Here is a 15,871-nt window from a genome sequence, read left to right on the forward strand (position 1 = left end):
ACCTGATTTATCTTAAGCGCATATTATTCCAATTAACAGCTTGTGCTGTGTGTTTCACAACTATTATTATTTTTAAATCTGCTGAACTAATATGGTTACACCTTTCAAATCCTGCATAAAATAATAAAGATGACGGCATAGTTTTTGTGCAGAATTACAGAGAGACAACACATGCCTTGAATTGAAACAGACAAATCTGTCTAAAGAAAGGCTACTAAGTGAATTCATGAAATGAACATGTAAGTTAAATATACCTAAAAATTCCACCCAGGATCAAGGTAATAAAAAAGGAAACCAGTTTTTAAACCTGTCACAAGTACTATGACTTTATGTCATCTTTAAGGGTATTTAATCTAATTTTATTAAATTTGCATACTTGAGTTCAAAGAGAAGCCTTGGATATTTTACTATTAAACAATTCCTGTGCAAATAGAGAACTCCCATTATATCATGCTTTCAGCTGAGAAGGTCCTTTTCTTGAAAGTAGCATAGCTGTGTGGAAAATTCTAGATGACTGTGTTTTAAATACTAATGCATTAGAACTTGTAGACCTAATCACATCAAGAAAAAAATCCATTGTAATCATGCAGAATTTCCCTGAAAAAAAGCCAAACAAATGGTGGTAGATCAAAAAGTAACATATTCAAGGAAAGAATAGGTATCTAATGTCACGTTTCACCCTGTGCTCAAGAGCAAAGCTTAGCATTGCATAATGTGATCATGGCCAAATCATGTCATAAGACTGTGCTGAATCTGAGTCATGGAGAACACAAAAGCCTTCCTTGATTCATAAATATGAAATCTAAGTACATTTTTAAGATGCCTGTTGGTATCTCACAGTCAATAAGCACAATGCTATAAGCACTTGATGGAGTTGAGTTTGCTGGTTCATGGCTCCGCCATGCAGCGTTCAGGCTAGTTCATTTGTATTCATACAAATAAGTCTGGTATTCTGCAATGGTGTCAACGTCGTTTGGAGAGGAAAGCATTTCAGATATTCAGACTTGTTCTCTCATTGCTGTTTGGCAAAGACCAAATAATCAAGTTTCTGGGTTTGTGACCACTGTAGATATTTTACGTTGAAGGATTCCAAAGAGCTGGTTATCTCACTCTCCAATGTCTCACCAATTGCATGTTTTATGTTGTTTCTGTAGTACACATAAGGAAGTGTATATAAATCAGTAACTGGTCAGGTCATCCTTAATGTAATCTAGAGAGGGTGGAGAGGAAGGGAAATCTGCATGGAAACTTTGGGCACAAGCACCTTCATCTTATTGCTGTGACACCACTCTGTTTAGTGAGCTGGACTCAAGTCAAAATATTTGATGGACATTAGTGATCAGATGCTGTGTGGCTGAACCTCTTGTGCAGACTCAGCTTCATGCCTCCCCTCCCATTATCATTGCCCCTTCTCATCTCTCTTGCTTCAACAGCTTTGGCTACAGAGTGTTTGTTCCAAGTGCTTGCTGGGTGCAAGCACTTAAATCACTTAAAGTATCCTACCCACATGGAAGAGTGAGGGAGAAAAAGGAAGAAAAGGAGAAATCAAGAAGGAGGATTTAACGGTTATTATTATTATCATCATCATTACTGTATGTTTCTGCTCCAAAAATGGAAGAGATTGTTCATCATTTGCAAGTGTCTAGGCAAAGGTTTGCTCCCAGTGTTCTACCAAAGATGTTTCTATTACGTTTATTTGTCCTGTCGTCATGTCTCTGCATTATTCTGAGGAGGATGTGTTGCCTACACCAAGAGGAATTATTCCCTTTTACTTTGCCAGAGAACTGCATTTCAGAAATCTAAGGCAGAAATTACAGCAGGAAGACTTCTAGTCAAATGTGTCAAAATGGCTGGGGTTTAATACATTTCAAGTGATACCAAACAGATTTTTAAAATTACTTTTAAACTGCATATTGTGTTTTTTCACCTTGTACAGCTGTTTCTTAAGTCTAAATAATACATACCAGTGTTTATCCATGTCTGTGATCTTATATGGATGTGTTTTGCATGCATGAGACCTCCTACACATTTCCAATAAGTAGGCAAAAAATACTTGTTGAAAATCAATCAGAGGAATTAGTGCTGTACTTGGGGATGGTCTTAGAAGATATGACTTCTAGTATGCTGATATAATCTTGTGTTAGGTCTTGGCATTTATCTGTTATATAATTTGCATATATACTATGTATCCTGGTTGCATCTATGATATAAAGTGAACATGAACATGTGATGAGAAACATGAAGCATATGCCTAAATCTATATTTCTATATCTATATCTATATCTTATCTAAATATAGGTAAGATAGATATATAGATATAGACATATGCTTCAACATACTAAGTTAAACTTTGGTTGGCTCTGTACTAGAAGTGATGCTGATTACATAATAGAACTTGGAAAGTCCTTCAATTTTCTAACATTCTATTTCTTCCTGCTGATGTCACAAGACATAGTGCCATTGGCTTGATATTCATCTAACATCTGTCATCTGCACCTGCCTTTTGTCATAAGCCCAATCAGCGAAATTTCATCCAGTTGTTGCTTCATCTATATCCCTATTTTCCTGATCCATCTATTATTTTCTGGTTTCTGTAAATCTTTTGAGAAAAGCCAGTCTTAACTGAAATCTCATGTCCATGTCTTTGCAAGGCAGTAGAAATCTTCATTATTGAAAATAATATCTCTTATTACTCATCTAAGTCTCTGACTTTCATTTCCACTGTAAAGTGCCTCTTTTGCTGTATTTATGGTGCATCTTATGGTGTTAAAAAACTCAACATCTAATCATTACAGATTTTGAGCAGGTGATCTCTTGGATAAATTGAATTGGACTATAGGACATAAGACAGGAAATGACAGCATAGGTCATCCCGTACAGCTTTCTACCACCACAGGGATTGTGCCATTTAAATACATTGAGCATTTTATGTTGAATAGCAAATCAGATTCTTTTCTCCTCTGATTCTGTTAGTAGAACATTTCATGGCCAAAGTTAATTATTGGTTAGAAATTTTCTTTTAAGTTACAATAGGGTTTCCTCATGTGCAGCTTTCTGCCCATTTCTTCCTGGATATGAATTGTGCCTCATCTTAAATAACTTCCCTCCCTCCATTTTTGTTTCTGATACATTTTTCAATTAGTCTCCTTTCAAACTTCATTTTGATATGATAGACATGCCAAACTCACTGGTCACTTAAAAACTACTCTGTCCATCTCCTTGCTCAATAGAGTAGTGCTTCTCCACATCTTCCAGCCTGAATACTTTTCTTGAATGCAGGTGATGGTGATTACTAGACTCACTAAGGTGCTCTTTCTCTTTTAGGTCAAAATACCTAATAACTTTGTTTCTCGACCTCATCCTTGAAATACTCTACCCATAATTTCCTTGACCTCTATGTTTTGCTATTAAAGCCTGTGTTATTTCCTGTACAATAATTTCTAGTCCCACCTGTGTTATTTCCTGTACAATAATTTCTAGTCCCACCTTGATGTTACAATAATGTTCATTTCTTTTGTTTCATTACTGATTTCTTGCAGGGCTCATCACATCTTTGCAGAAGCCCCACAGTGCAGTTCTAATACATTTCTCTGCATAAAATAAGTTGCCAGACAGAAACTTCACAGGTTTATCTGAAATTCTGAAGTGTTTTTTGCATTTTGAGCTTTTGTAAAGTAATGCAGGCATCACTTACTGACCTTTAAAATCTGTTCTGCAACCTTAAGAGTAATGTTTTGTATATTGAGGTTCTTTCTGTTAGTCAGACTTTACAAATCAGACTTCATTCTTTCTGTTTTCTGGCATTATTTCCAGTGTGGATACCAGAATGGGGCATACAAGTTAAAGCATTTTCCATGCATGTATAGTATTGCTTCTATATTCCCTGGATGGGTTCATATAGACCTTGCTTACTAATTCAATGGACAGACTATTTTAGGGTAGCACATTCCCAGCTGATTATTTTCCATAGCCCTAAACTTCCTAAGCCACTGCTTTGCAAAATTTGTTCACCTTTGTTTATTTCTTACCAATAAGCCTAATTTCTAGGTCTGACTACCTTGCATTTTGCTGACGTATCTCAGATGCCTTAATGACTTTGCTGATGTGGTTTAAACTTGATATGATGTAGTTTCCTACAGATGGGGGTTGCCCAGCAAAAATGAGGTTAGGTGATAACACATTATTAAGCTAATAATAGTAATCCTTTGCTGTGCTGTTTGCACACAGTTATCAACTTCCTGTGTTCAAACAAAGTAGAATTTGGAATATTGCCTTCCAGTAAATGAAATAATATTTAGGCTCAGTGATACTTGAATGAAGTTTCATGCAGTAAACTTTATTTTGTTTGGGAAGTATGTGAACAAAGTGTGTGAATCAAATGCATGCAGCTAACACCAAGACAACCACAACCCACATCTGAAGTGCAGAGAATAGATTTATTTCGTCGCCTCACTGGCTGCAGGATTACAAAGAAACAAAGGGATATACATACATTGGTAAACTCATTTTAGCAGGGCCTGACCCCTGCATTACATATCAAAGAGTCTGGAGCATGCATAAGTCTTCACCAGGCTGTGTTTTACAATCTCAAAACTTCTTATCTCCCTTCCCCTCTTACAAAGAGGCCCCCAGCCTACAGGAAGAATGCTTTTAGGTCCTTAACAACATTCTGTTATCTACTCTGTGAAAATTTAATTTCTTCTTCAGCAGACAGAAAACAACCCAAAGCAAACACAAATATGTGAATTCTCTCACGCTGGGTATTTTCTAACGTCTCCCAGGTGCAAGGTTGTTCTCTGAGCAAAAACAGTTCTGAAAAGAGCTTACTTTACTCGCTTCTCGCCAATCTCCGGTTTTCAACCATTTCTGCCCCACACAAAGCTAACCTTAAAATCTCACTCCTTTGGCCTCTGTGAAAAAATGAGCTTTTTCACAGATAATCAGCATGTAGTACAAAATTATGCAGAAAAATAATTAATATATCAGAAATGTTCTTACATTGCATTCATTGAAATAAAAGAATCCTGAAAGATGGGAAAATTTGTAATGAGAGTTACAGGAAAATATAACCAAAATGTCCATTTTCCTTACAATGTCACAAAGTGTACTGGAAACCAAAACTGTTTGGTTACCTCATCCCATCTCACACATGCATGGAAACTGTTGAAACAAGCCAGAATAGCATTGCTGGTTTTGGACTTGCCAAAATGCCTCTGGTTTTGGATGCACACCCTGAAACAGGTGATATATTGAGCATTAAAAAAAAAAAACCCAAAACCAAAACCCACTCCATTCTTTTTGTGGAGTAAATCTTAATTTGAAAAAAACAATACTGAAAAGCAGCTTTGGCAAATTAATCTCTTTCCATACACTGAAGTATATAGATTTCAGACTCTGCCTTTTTGAAACATGAATCTGGTTTCTGTGTGTGAACAAAGCACATATACATTTCACTCATACATTTGAACAGTAGTAGCTATGTATTTCTATGTGTCGCGTAGGAAAAAAGAGATTTCTGGAATGGAAATCACTGGAATTTTGGTGTCAAAAGTTTCCTGTGCAAAGAATTTAACAGTTTAAGGCGCAAAACTGTGAGGGCAATGACTTTCTACACAGCCTGTACGTTGTTTCTTAAATGAATGCTGTGGGAGACAAACTGCACAAAATTGTTCCTTAAGTCCTCAGTCTGCAAAAGTAGAAGTGAAGCAGCCATATTTTCATGTGTATCTAGAAAAGAAATTTATTTGCAGAAAATAGGAGGTTCTTTTTGTTAAACCCCAGAGTTCAATAGACATCTCTGAAACTGACGTTTTCCACAAGGAGGAGTCTGATGTAAGTCAAGAAAAACAGCTGTGTGGGTCTAGTGGCCCTGGGCTCGGTTCTAGAGTGATTAATCAGATAGTAGTATAAAGGCAATGAGAACTCCCTGAACCCATCCCTTATAACGGGTGTTTGTGTATAACATCAGTCGCATACCCAGTTCTCACACTGATAGCTTTCCTGTGCACTGCTTGTTTATTTTGGCTTTGCATGCAGGGACAATTTCACCACTGATTAACTAGAGACTCTTTGTACAACAGATATTTTGGCAAAGCAAGCTCTTGTGTTATCACATTGTGTTTGCTATATTCAATTTGTTTTATCCTGGTAACAATAGTAATGATACTGTAGAGAGAGAGCCTCAACCAGAACTTGCAGTCCTTGAGCTGGCTCTGTTTTGTTCAGGTAAATGAGAAATTCATTCCAATATTCCACATGTTCATAGTTCAGGCTTCAGCCAACAGTTCTTTTGGTTGCACTTCAGGCACTAATTATAGCTCTGTGGGGAATATCTTGGAGCTATTTAAACTGCTTTTGTCATGAAAAGTAAAGTAAAAAATACACCACACGAGGCCTACATATTGAATTGTTCCACTGATATGTCCTGATAATTAGTGTGCAAATACATATATGCTTGTGGTTATTCAATATGGGGTTTTGTTATATGCACATTAGAATGTTTTATAGCTTCAATGTTTCCAAGGTATCATATCCTAAGAGATAACAAAATATATTTTTTTCCTCTTTTTTAGCATGGTTAATTATTTTGTCTTTTGTTTTCGTGATTAAGGAACTAGTTCAAAAGTAGCCAGCAACCTTTCTTAGCAATCATTTCCCTTTCCAACAATCTAAGGTAATCACTATTTTATGCAGGTAGTCATATATTTTTGCATTGCATATATGTTATATGATTGCTGTGTTTCAGAAACAGGAAAGATTTTCTTTACTTCCTAGTTTTCCTAAGAGTAAAAATGTGACTTCTATTTTTGTTCGTTCCCCCAAACATGCATCTTTTTTTATACGTACCTGTTTGGCTCATTACTCATTTCCTGATAGATACCATGGGTGTGCATTTTTAATAAATTGAGGCACAAATATTATTTTTCTGAAAGTGTGGATACCTCAACAGAATTAATGGCCTGAGAAATGTTTCCTTTTCTTTGTGAATTTTTTCTTTCATATCTAAGAAGACTGCTTAAAAAAAATCTGTTTGGCTGTCTTCTGGTAGCAATTTAGAATTGCTGGCTTGGACTCTCAACTTACCATTATCTGTTTTTGGAGAGATGCCTACTTTAAAATTCAGTGCTGTGCAGTCTACAAAACAGTCTTTTAAGAATGTTGTGCCAGACTATTTTTCATTCCCAGATTAGAGGTTAAATGGACTGGTAGAAACTCAGCAGGAGCTAGGGGCTGCTACTGGTCAAAAGCAAAATGCTGATAGTGAATAGCTTGGCAGTGCTGTGTCTCTGCACAGGGCAGCACTGTCCAGATCCTAGAGAGTGCAGAAATCAGCTGAAACTGGAAGAAAGGGGATGTGTCTCATAGGTGCATTTCTCAGGATGCTGTGATCCTTGGTGCTTGGCACTACAGTGATTGTACTATGCTGCAGCTAAAAGCCATGCCTGCATAGTAGGATTTTTAGGTCTCCAGAATGCTGGCATCTGTTCTGCACATTCAATTATGAACATTTCCTCTTTAGGAACTAGTGTTTAAGGAAGAGGTCATACCATGGGCTACTTTTTCCAGCTTCCACTTCAGGATCAATTTCACTTTCTGGCAGTAGTTTTTTGTTCTTGGAAACATGAAGTAATTCTAGAACAGTAGTGGGGAGAATAGAGGAAATTAAATGTTTAGGCTCTAGGTGTGGATTGAGTGCCCCTCCTTCTCTCTCCATTTTATATTTTCATGGTTTGTTTTCTGCTCTAGTGTGCAATTTCCAGCATATTGGTACCAAATTATCTCTCCCTGGCTGCCACCTCTGTAGCTCTTAATTACTCCAGTTCAGCTGTTCTGTCCTCTGCTTTTCTTGCTCCTTCACATTTTCTTCCTTTTTTCTTGGTAAATTTGGTCACACCTATCAAGTCAGTAACTCACTCCACAGGCAGAGAGGGTTATTGGGGCACTTGATTCCTGGGCTGGAAATAATCAGGATTCACAGGCTGGATTAAGGCAACTTGACTTGTAAAGTAGTGAATGAATGTAAAGTCTAAAATTTGTAAAATAGTGTGATTAAAATTTACTCAGCTGGCTCTTACTGCATCTTACTACATCTTTTTTATTTTTAAAGAGTGCTGTAAGCATCTTAAAAGTGTGTGGGACTGCTGGTTGTCTTTGTTTGAGTGTGTGAAAACCTCGACCTTAAAAAGGTCCCTGAGAGTACTGCTAGTTCATTCACTCATAAAGATGTGGTGCATACACAAACACTCACACTTGGAGCAGGGGATGTTTCTGTAATAGTATAAGGAAGTTCTGCAGATGCCATCATGAGCATGTTCATACTGGCTCTGATTCTTGGCAGCCTTAACCTGTCCATGCTGGTGAACTGGAAAAAACAAAAAGACGTTTTTGTATCATTTACCTGCTTGCAATATGCTGACCAAGGAAAAGGAAGCATTAGCAGAAAAAAGACAGAATGCCCCAAGATTCTTCTTTCATGCTTTTACAAGTGCAATTTCTGCCTTTGGGCCTCTTTAAAAAAGACCTGAGTCCATTTCATTTAAGCTGTCTGTTGAGCACTCTGGCATTTGTCTAGAAAATGTGCTAGAAAATTGGACTGTGGCTGGGTCAATAGCAAGTCACGGGCATCAGTGAAACAGTTTTGCTTTGCATAATGGGACAGTTGATTTTTTTCTTTTAAATGATATGACATTTTACACAATTTAAGAAAGTAGACGAGAAAAAAGGAGAACTTCTCATAGTGGTCTGATTTGGTGCACTGACAAGCACAAGTGTGGAATTATGGATGACATGCAGAGTTTATAGGAGGCAGTCCCTAGCTGTCATTGCAAATGGAAGAGCAGAAACAACTTTGTGCCTAGAGGGGAGGGAATGAAATTTTAAAATCATGAGACAACATTGAGCATACTTTGCTGGAAATCCATTCAACACTGGTCTATGCCTCTTCTGTAGAAGAGCTACGAACTCTTAGTTTTGCTCAAGTTCTGTCTGTATGATTTGTAGATGCGACTTTGCTTTTGGCTGATAAATGACACATGGCTTCTTGGCATCTCATGTCTTGACTTTTTGTCAGATACCCTTGGGCACCTGGCAGATGACGAATGATAGATTTAGATAACCAATAAAAGCTACATAGTGTCTTGCATGTGTGTTTGTCTTAATTTTGTAACAGTCCAATTATTATTTACCTGTGTTTATTTAGATTATACCAGCTGGGAATAACATTCACATACAGTAGAACAGCTGACACTCTAGCTCTACTTACTTGGTGGGCATAGCTGCTAACAAGTTTGTATTTTCCTAAGAATGTTTGGGACTGCTGAATTGACAAATTAATTCATTTTAGTCAAGTTCAAAGAATCATAGGATTATGGAATCATCAAGGTTGGAAGAGGCCTTCAAGATCAGCGAGTCCAGCTGTCTACCTACCACTACTTCTGTAGCCCCTCAACCATCTATATTACACAGCACCAGATCCAGACTTCTGAACACAAGTGTTGAAATTCGTTTGGAGAGTTGAGGTTTTTATTGTTTTTAAGACTGCCATTTGCTATGCCAAATATATTTTAGAAACAAGATGTCTAGCATGTTGTCTGATCTGAAGGTAATGCTGTTGTTTTCTGTGAACTGCTGGGCTCATGTATATATGCACTATTGCAATGCATTAGAGGAATGGCAATTCTCACTTTGTATATAGAAAATACTCTTTTCCATTGGTCAGTGCATCTGGTATTTACCTTTTATTGCAATAACAAAGACACTGATCCTTTACATACTTGCAGGAGTCATTAGTTTTAAAGATATATTAGCCATAATCTGTTCACCAAAAAAAAACCTTAGCATGAGAATGTACATTCAGGTGCAAATGGCTATTAGTTTTAAGGCCTTGCCCTTACAATTAAAAATCTAAATTGATGTTTGTCATGTTTAAATTATAAATACAGAATTTCTAAAATCCATTGGCATGTTTTCACCATTTTTTCAAAATTTTGGCCAAAAATTATTCAAACCTTTTTCTGCAGCTTGTTCATTATTAACACAGCAGCATAAGTACACATCTAATTAAATAGATTACACAGAGAATAGATTGCACGGAGAATAAACATTCTCTGTGCAAACAGACTAATAATGCAGTCATACCCTGCAGTGAAAAGGTTTGTATTGCATGGGACAAATGATGTTATTCTGCTGTTTGCACACAGAACCATCTGATGGTAACAGCAGAAAAATGACAGATAGACTGCTACTAGTAGGACATTTTTCTTTATGCATCTTCTTTGAGAAGTTCTTTTACAATTTTTTTTTCTTTTTTTCTTCTTTTTTAATTGGAAGCTATGGTTTGATTACCCTGAATTCTCATTTCTTTTGTCTCGGTTGTATTGATGGTTATACCAGATTTCCCATGGGGTTTAGCCATAATACTGCTTTCAAGACTTGTGTGTGAAGAAGAAAGGTGGAGAAGAGAGCTGTAACACTTCATAAAGGTTGTCTTGAAAACAAACAAACAAAAAATAAAAACAAAACAAACCCAAAAACCCAGACAATCAAACAAAACAAAAAAACCCCACTACACTGAAAATGTTGCTGTTGGTGCATTAGCTAAGATTACCTAAAAGGAAGTGAAAAAAATTGTAATATTTAGACAGATCGTGTCTGGCGAATGTGGATTTCATAGTACATTAAACTTGGTACCTTGGGATTTTTCTCTCTACTTGAAATGTTTCTAAATGAAAATTTGAATTTTAGAGACCTAACTTCATGTAGACATTAGTCAAAAGAATTTGCTATTTAACTTACTTTGCTGGAAAGCCTTTCCAGGTAGTATACTTTTATTAAACTCACAAATTATCTCCATGATAATTGAGAAGTCTCTTGGCAGTCTGGTGAAGGCCCAGGTGACTGGAAAAAGGGAAACATTGTACTCATCCTTAAAAAGGGTAGAAAGGAGAGCCTTGGCAACCACCAACCCGGCCGCCTCACCTCTCTGCCTGGGAAGATCATGAAACAAATTCTCCTAGAAGCTCTGCTAAGACACATGGAGGTCAGGGACATGATTTGGGATAGCCAGCACAACCTCACCAAGGACAATGGTATTATTATCTGGTGTTGTTTACTGTCTTCATTAATGACATGGATGAAGGATTCTAGCGCATTCTCAACAAATTTGCAGATGACACCAAACTGAGGGGTGCAGTTGATACTCTTGAAAGATGAAATGCCACCCAGAGTTACCTGGACAAGCTCAAGAAATGGGCCAATGGAAGTCTTACAAGGTTTAATAGGACCAGGTACAGGGTGGTGCACTTGCATCAGAGCAACCCTCAATATCCATACAAGCTGTGGGATTAGCAGATCAAAACCAGTCTTGCTAAGGACTGAAGAGGGAATTGGGGGTGCTGATGAATGAGAGGCTAACATAAGCCAATAATGTGTGCTTGCAACCCAGAAAGCTCACCCAGTATGATATTTTACTACTTCATCTGAGTTTTCAGCATGACTTTATTGGTACATCTGGATAATATAGATGCAGACCAACAAACACTGTATAAAAGTTCTTTCTTAAGCTGTGCTCATACCACTCATTTTCTTAATTTTTCTAATGTCTGATTCTGAAATCTGCTAATTCCTGTTCTCATTTCAAATTCTTCTCAGGGTAGTTGTTTTTTTTTATTTTCTTCTTCTCATGAGATGTCTTTTCAGGGAAAAAGACCTGGCTATTAAGCAGTTGAGAAGAATTATTAATCAAATCTTTTGTACTGTTTCCAAACAGGGACGAAGAGGCTTAGGTTCAGTCTTTGTTTGGGCTTCTGGAAATGGTGGAAGAAGTCGAGACCACTGCTCCTGTGATGGCTACACCAACAGCATCTACACTATCTCCATAAGCAGCACAGCTGAAAGTGGAAAAAAGCCGTGGTATCTGGAAGAATGTGCATCCACACTAGCCACAACGTACAGCAGTGGAGAATCCTATGACAGGAAAATAGTATGGGTTTTATTTGTTTTTTCATGAATATGTGTTCATATTTTGCACAGTGACTTTGGGGGATGGAGAGAAAGGGAAACCATTCACACAAATATCTTCCCTTTGTTTTAAATCCAGTTATCAATAGTTTTTGCATTTTACACACATATTAGCCATTTACCTAGATACCTATTTTCTCAGATTTGTTTTGACACAGCACCATTCCTCTTTTATATTCGGAGACTGTCACTTATTACTCATATTGCTTTCTATTCTGGAAATATATTGGAAGGAAAATTTGGCTCAATGCTCATCTTTTCTGTATTGTTCCTCTTCTCATTCCTAAGCAGACAGCATCCATTTTCCCTAATGTTCTCATCTTTGCTGGAGAATGAAAAATAGTTTTAATTCTGTTGGATAATCTGTTGATATCATTAGTATTTGTACATCCTATGTGCCTTTGCAAAATGAATGCATTCCCAATACTTTCCAGTATTCAACATTCTACTCCTTTTAATTTTTTAATCCTTTGTTCTCAGGTTGATGAGGTTTGCTAACATTGTCCTCTTCCCTGCTTATTTATTCTAGTGTTTAACTTACAGAAATTTATTACTTCTGGATCAGAAAATTGAAGGATTTGCAGGGTTTTTTTTTCTTCCTTATGTTTTCTTAAGGACTCATCTAACCTTTCTTTCTGGTCCTTAGCAGATTCTTCTCTTCGTGTCAATAAAAAGTTACAAATATTTGGCTCTTTTTTTTTTAATACTGTCTGCCTTGTCTTTCAGGATTCTGGGATGCTGACCATCCCTTCTTGGATTCTTCGTTATTTTCAGATGGTCTAATTTTTGTTTTAAACTTGTTCTGAGATCTTTCTCCATTCCAATGATTTTTCTGTTATTTAGTTGCTGCTCTTCACTGAAGCCTTCTCTTTCTTCCTGACATGTTTCTTGCTATCCCTGATAAATAATAATAAATTTTAAAATTACTGTATCTACTAGGAGTCCTCACTTCTGTGCTTAAATTCCCTTCACTGTTCTTTAAAAGACGTTCACTAACTTCTTCATGTTTAAGTGAGACTAACAAGCTCAGCAGATGTGATTGTGGTCCTCCAGCCTGACCTCTTACTTAGCCAAGTCTGTAGGACTTCCCTGAGTTCTTTGAATCCAGCAGTTGCTGTCAAGTCAACAACAATTTTTATAAGTAAAATCAATATTGCTTTCAAAGTTTACTGTGACAAAAAATTAACTGAAATTTAGTATAAGGGATTTTAATTATTCATTGCCATTAAAAGATCTCTCTTGTTTGCTCTCTGGGCCCCTTTAGCTTTGATTTCTAAGCATTTGGTGTCACAGATTTTATTGCTAGTATGAAGACCACTCCAGTTGTCTGTCTTCTGTCTGCCAATGTAGCCCAGACAGTTAATCCCTTTTGATTATGGAAGGTAAGCTCCTTGTATCCATCTGTCTAAGTCATGTTTTCTTATAAACGCTTTTTCACGTTATGAGCTTCTAGAATCCAAACTAGACACACCAGTCAGGCAGCAGCAGTATTCAGTGACAAAAGCACCAGAAAATGGGTGCCTGTGTGTGCCGTGTCAGTTTTCTTCTGTTTATATATTGATCCTGACTGAGACTTGTTAGCTTCACTATCATGTGATGTGTCTATCACTGTGTGATGCCCAGTCCACTTTCAGAGCTGCTGCTTCTCTTTTCCAAAGCTGGTGGTTGAAGGAAATATGTAAGGCTAGGTAGGGTCTCCTTATCCTACTGTTAACAACTGGCTGGTTTAGTACTCACCTTCAGACCAGCCCTCATCAGCACTTTGTCATTTTCCACATTTCTCCAATACTCATCTGAAGGTGCTGGTGTTTTCTTCCATGTCTTTGGTCTTTGGTAAAAGCTTTAGGTCATACAATGGCCAAGAACCAAATTGTAGAGGACCTGATTAGAAACAGCAATAATTTCTTCATTATGCTATCTTCTATATGCTATGAGAGTGTATATAATTTCTCTGCTTCTAATTTTTTATTCATGCTTACATTTTTGGACCATATAATTATCCCAGTTTAAATGAATGTATTATACATCATGTACATTTTAAATCTCTTAAATTTAAATACTTTTCAAGAAAAAATATGTAGTATTACATGATGTGTCTTGTAAAATCCTGAGTATATTACTTTCAGACAAATTGATGGCCAGAAAAAAATACTACAGTACTTTGGCACATTTCTTTTCCAACATCTTATGTTATCCACCATTGAGTATATTACTAGCTAATGAATCTATTAGTACTTAGTTTAAATCCTGTATCATCTGTTTTACACTAGATAAAAAGGTGGCAAATAGATGACATTAGTAGGACAATACTGCTTACCCTTTTTAAAATAATGACACTATGCAGGTTTTCTGTCAGTCTTCTGGAATTTGTGCAGCGTTCAAACACTTGCTAAAAAAAACCACAGTAGTTTCCTTTCCAGCTCTTGTAAGAGCCTTTGGCACTTCGAATCTTTCTAATATTAGCTTGTTATTTAAAATATAGATAAATAGGAAGATGATTTATCGTCTTTCTATGCTCTGAAAATTTAATTTAGACTTTTTTTTTCCAAAGAGAAACATTCCATGAATAGCTGTTTACTATAAACTATTATCTCTGGACAATTAAAGCAGTATTGTTTTGGGGATTATTTTGCTTCTGATGTATTTGAAAATAAAATGTATTATTTTTTAGGGTTCACCTTTTAATCTTGTCTTTCCGTATTGACTCTCTGCATCTTTTATCCTCAAAAGTAATTAATTGCTGTTTCTTTATATCCTTGCTCATGTTTTTAATATCAAGTAAAATATCTCTGTATTTCTCAGTCCTTATTTGTACTTTCCTACATTGCTAATTTAAGCTTTGTGCATTCCTCTGATTTCTTAATAGATGTAATTTTCTTGATGATTGTCATCCATTCTTTTAAATTAATGCACCCTTTCTTCTTTCAGAAATTACTATTTCTTACAGAATTACTATTTCAGTAAGAGAACATTGCTAATTTCTGACATTTCACTCTCTTACATCTTGCACTAGGATCAAAACCACCTGGAGGTGAGGTGATCTCACCTTCATTGTTAAAGACTTCTCATGAAACACAAGCATATAATTTTTTAGTTTACTGAAGTATAGTACCCACCACTTCTGGAACTTTGCAGTGTGCTAATACAGGCAGGTTAATCTCTTATTATAAGATTTTTGAAAAATATACCTTACAAAGGAGATAATACTTATATATATAGAATGCACACAAATTATGCCATAATTAGAAAATTAAGAAAGACAATTTACATAAACATTATTGAAAAGAATTAAAAATATTACTCTAAAAATGTTCTTAACTGGAGTGTCCCTTGGAGATCTCACATTGAATCTCAGAGATAAGTAAAAATAATTTTTAATTTAATTCCATGAATTCTATAAGCACTGTTTGTTTTTACTTGACAGATGGATTGTTTTTACTATTCAGATCAGCAGTCCAGTTCCCTATGCCAGTTTTAGTTTAGTCCTACAGTGTGCATCATTTTGCACAGTAAGTGGCAAAAGTCTGAGTAGCCATAAGAATTAACCCATGTCTGTTGACTATTTGTTTACCAGAATGTAATTTATCCTTGCCTACTCTTGTGCAAAGCAACCTTCCAGCTGCAGTTGCAAGAGTCACTGATCCCAAATGCTTGACAGACTATAAAAATTCCTACCAAGATTCTTTTTTCTGCACTGTATTATCACTTGACTTTTGAAACACACAGCTCTTCCATGTTTTACTAGTGGTACTTGGTATTTAAAGTCATGCAAGGCTGTTCCCTTTCCAGATACTTTCAATGATGAAGTGATATAGCATAGTGGAGATAAGTAGCTTCTGTTTGTGTTGTGTGT

At 36.4% G+C, this 15,871-nt stretch overlaps 1 protein-coding gene across 2 annotated transcripts in view; it reads left to right on the top strand.

Moving 5' to 3' along the window:
• Nucleotides 1-15,871, top strand: part of PCSK5 (proprotein convertase subtilisin/kexin type 5) — a 230,353-nt gene that overhangs the window by 103,330 nt on the left and 111,152 nt on the right. For both annotated transcript variants that reach the window (XM_030968460.1, XM_030968461.1), the window contains exon 8: nucleotides 11,768-11,980. In XM_030968460.1, the coding sequence (XP_030824320.1) occupies nucleotides 11,768-11,980 (213 nt within the window). The remainder of the gene's footprint in view (nucleotides 1-11,767; nucleotides 11,981-15,871) is intronic.

Source organism: Camarhynchus parvulus, chromosome Z (assembly GCF_901933205.1).
Source record: "Camarhynchus parvulus chromosome Z, STF_HiC, whole genome shotgun sequence".
NCBI lineage: Eukaryota > Metazoa > Chordata > Aves > Passeriformes > Thraupidae > Camarhynchus > Camarhynchus parvulus.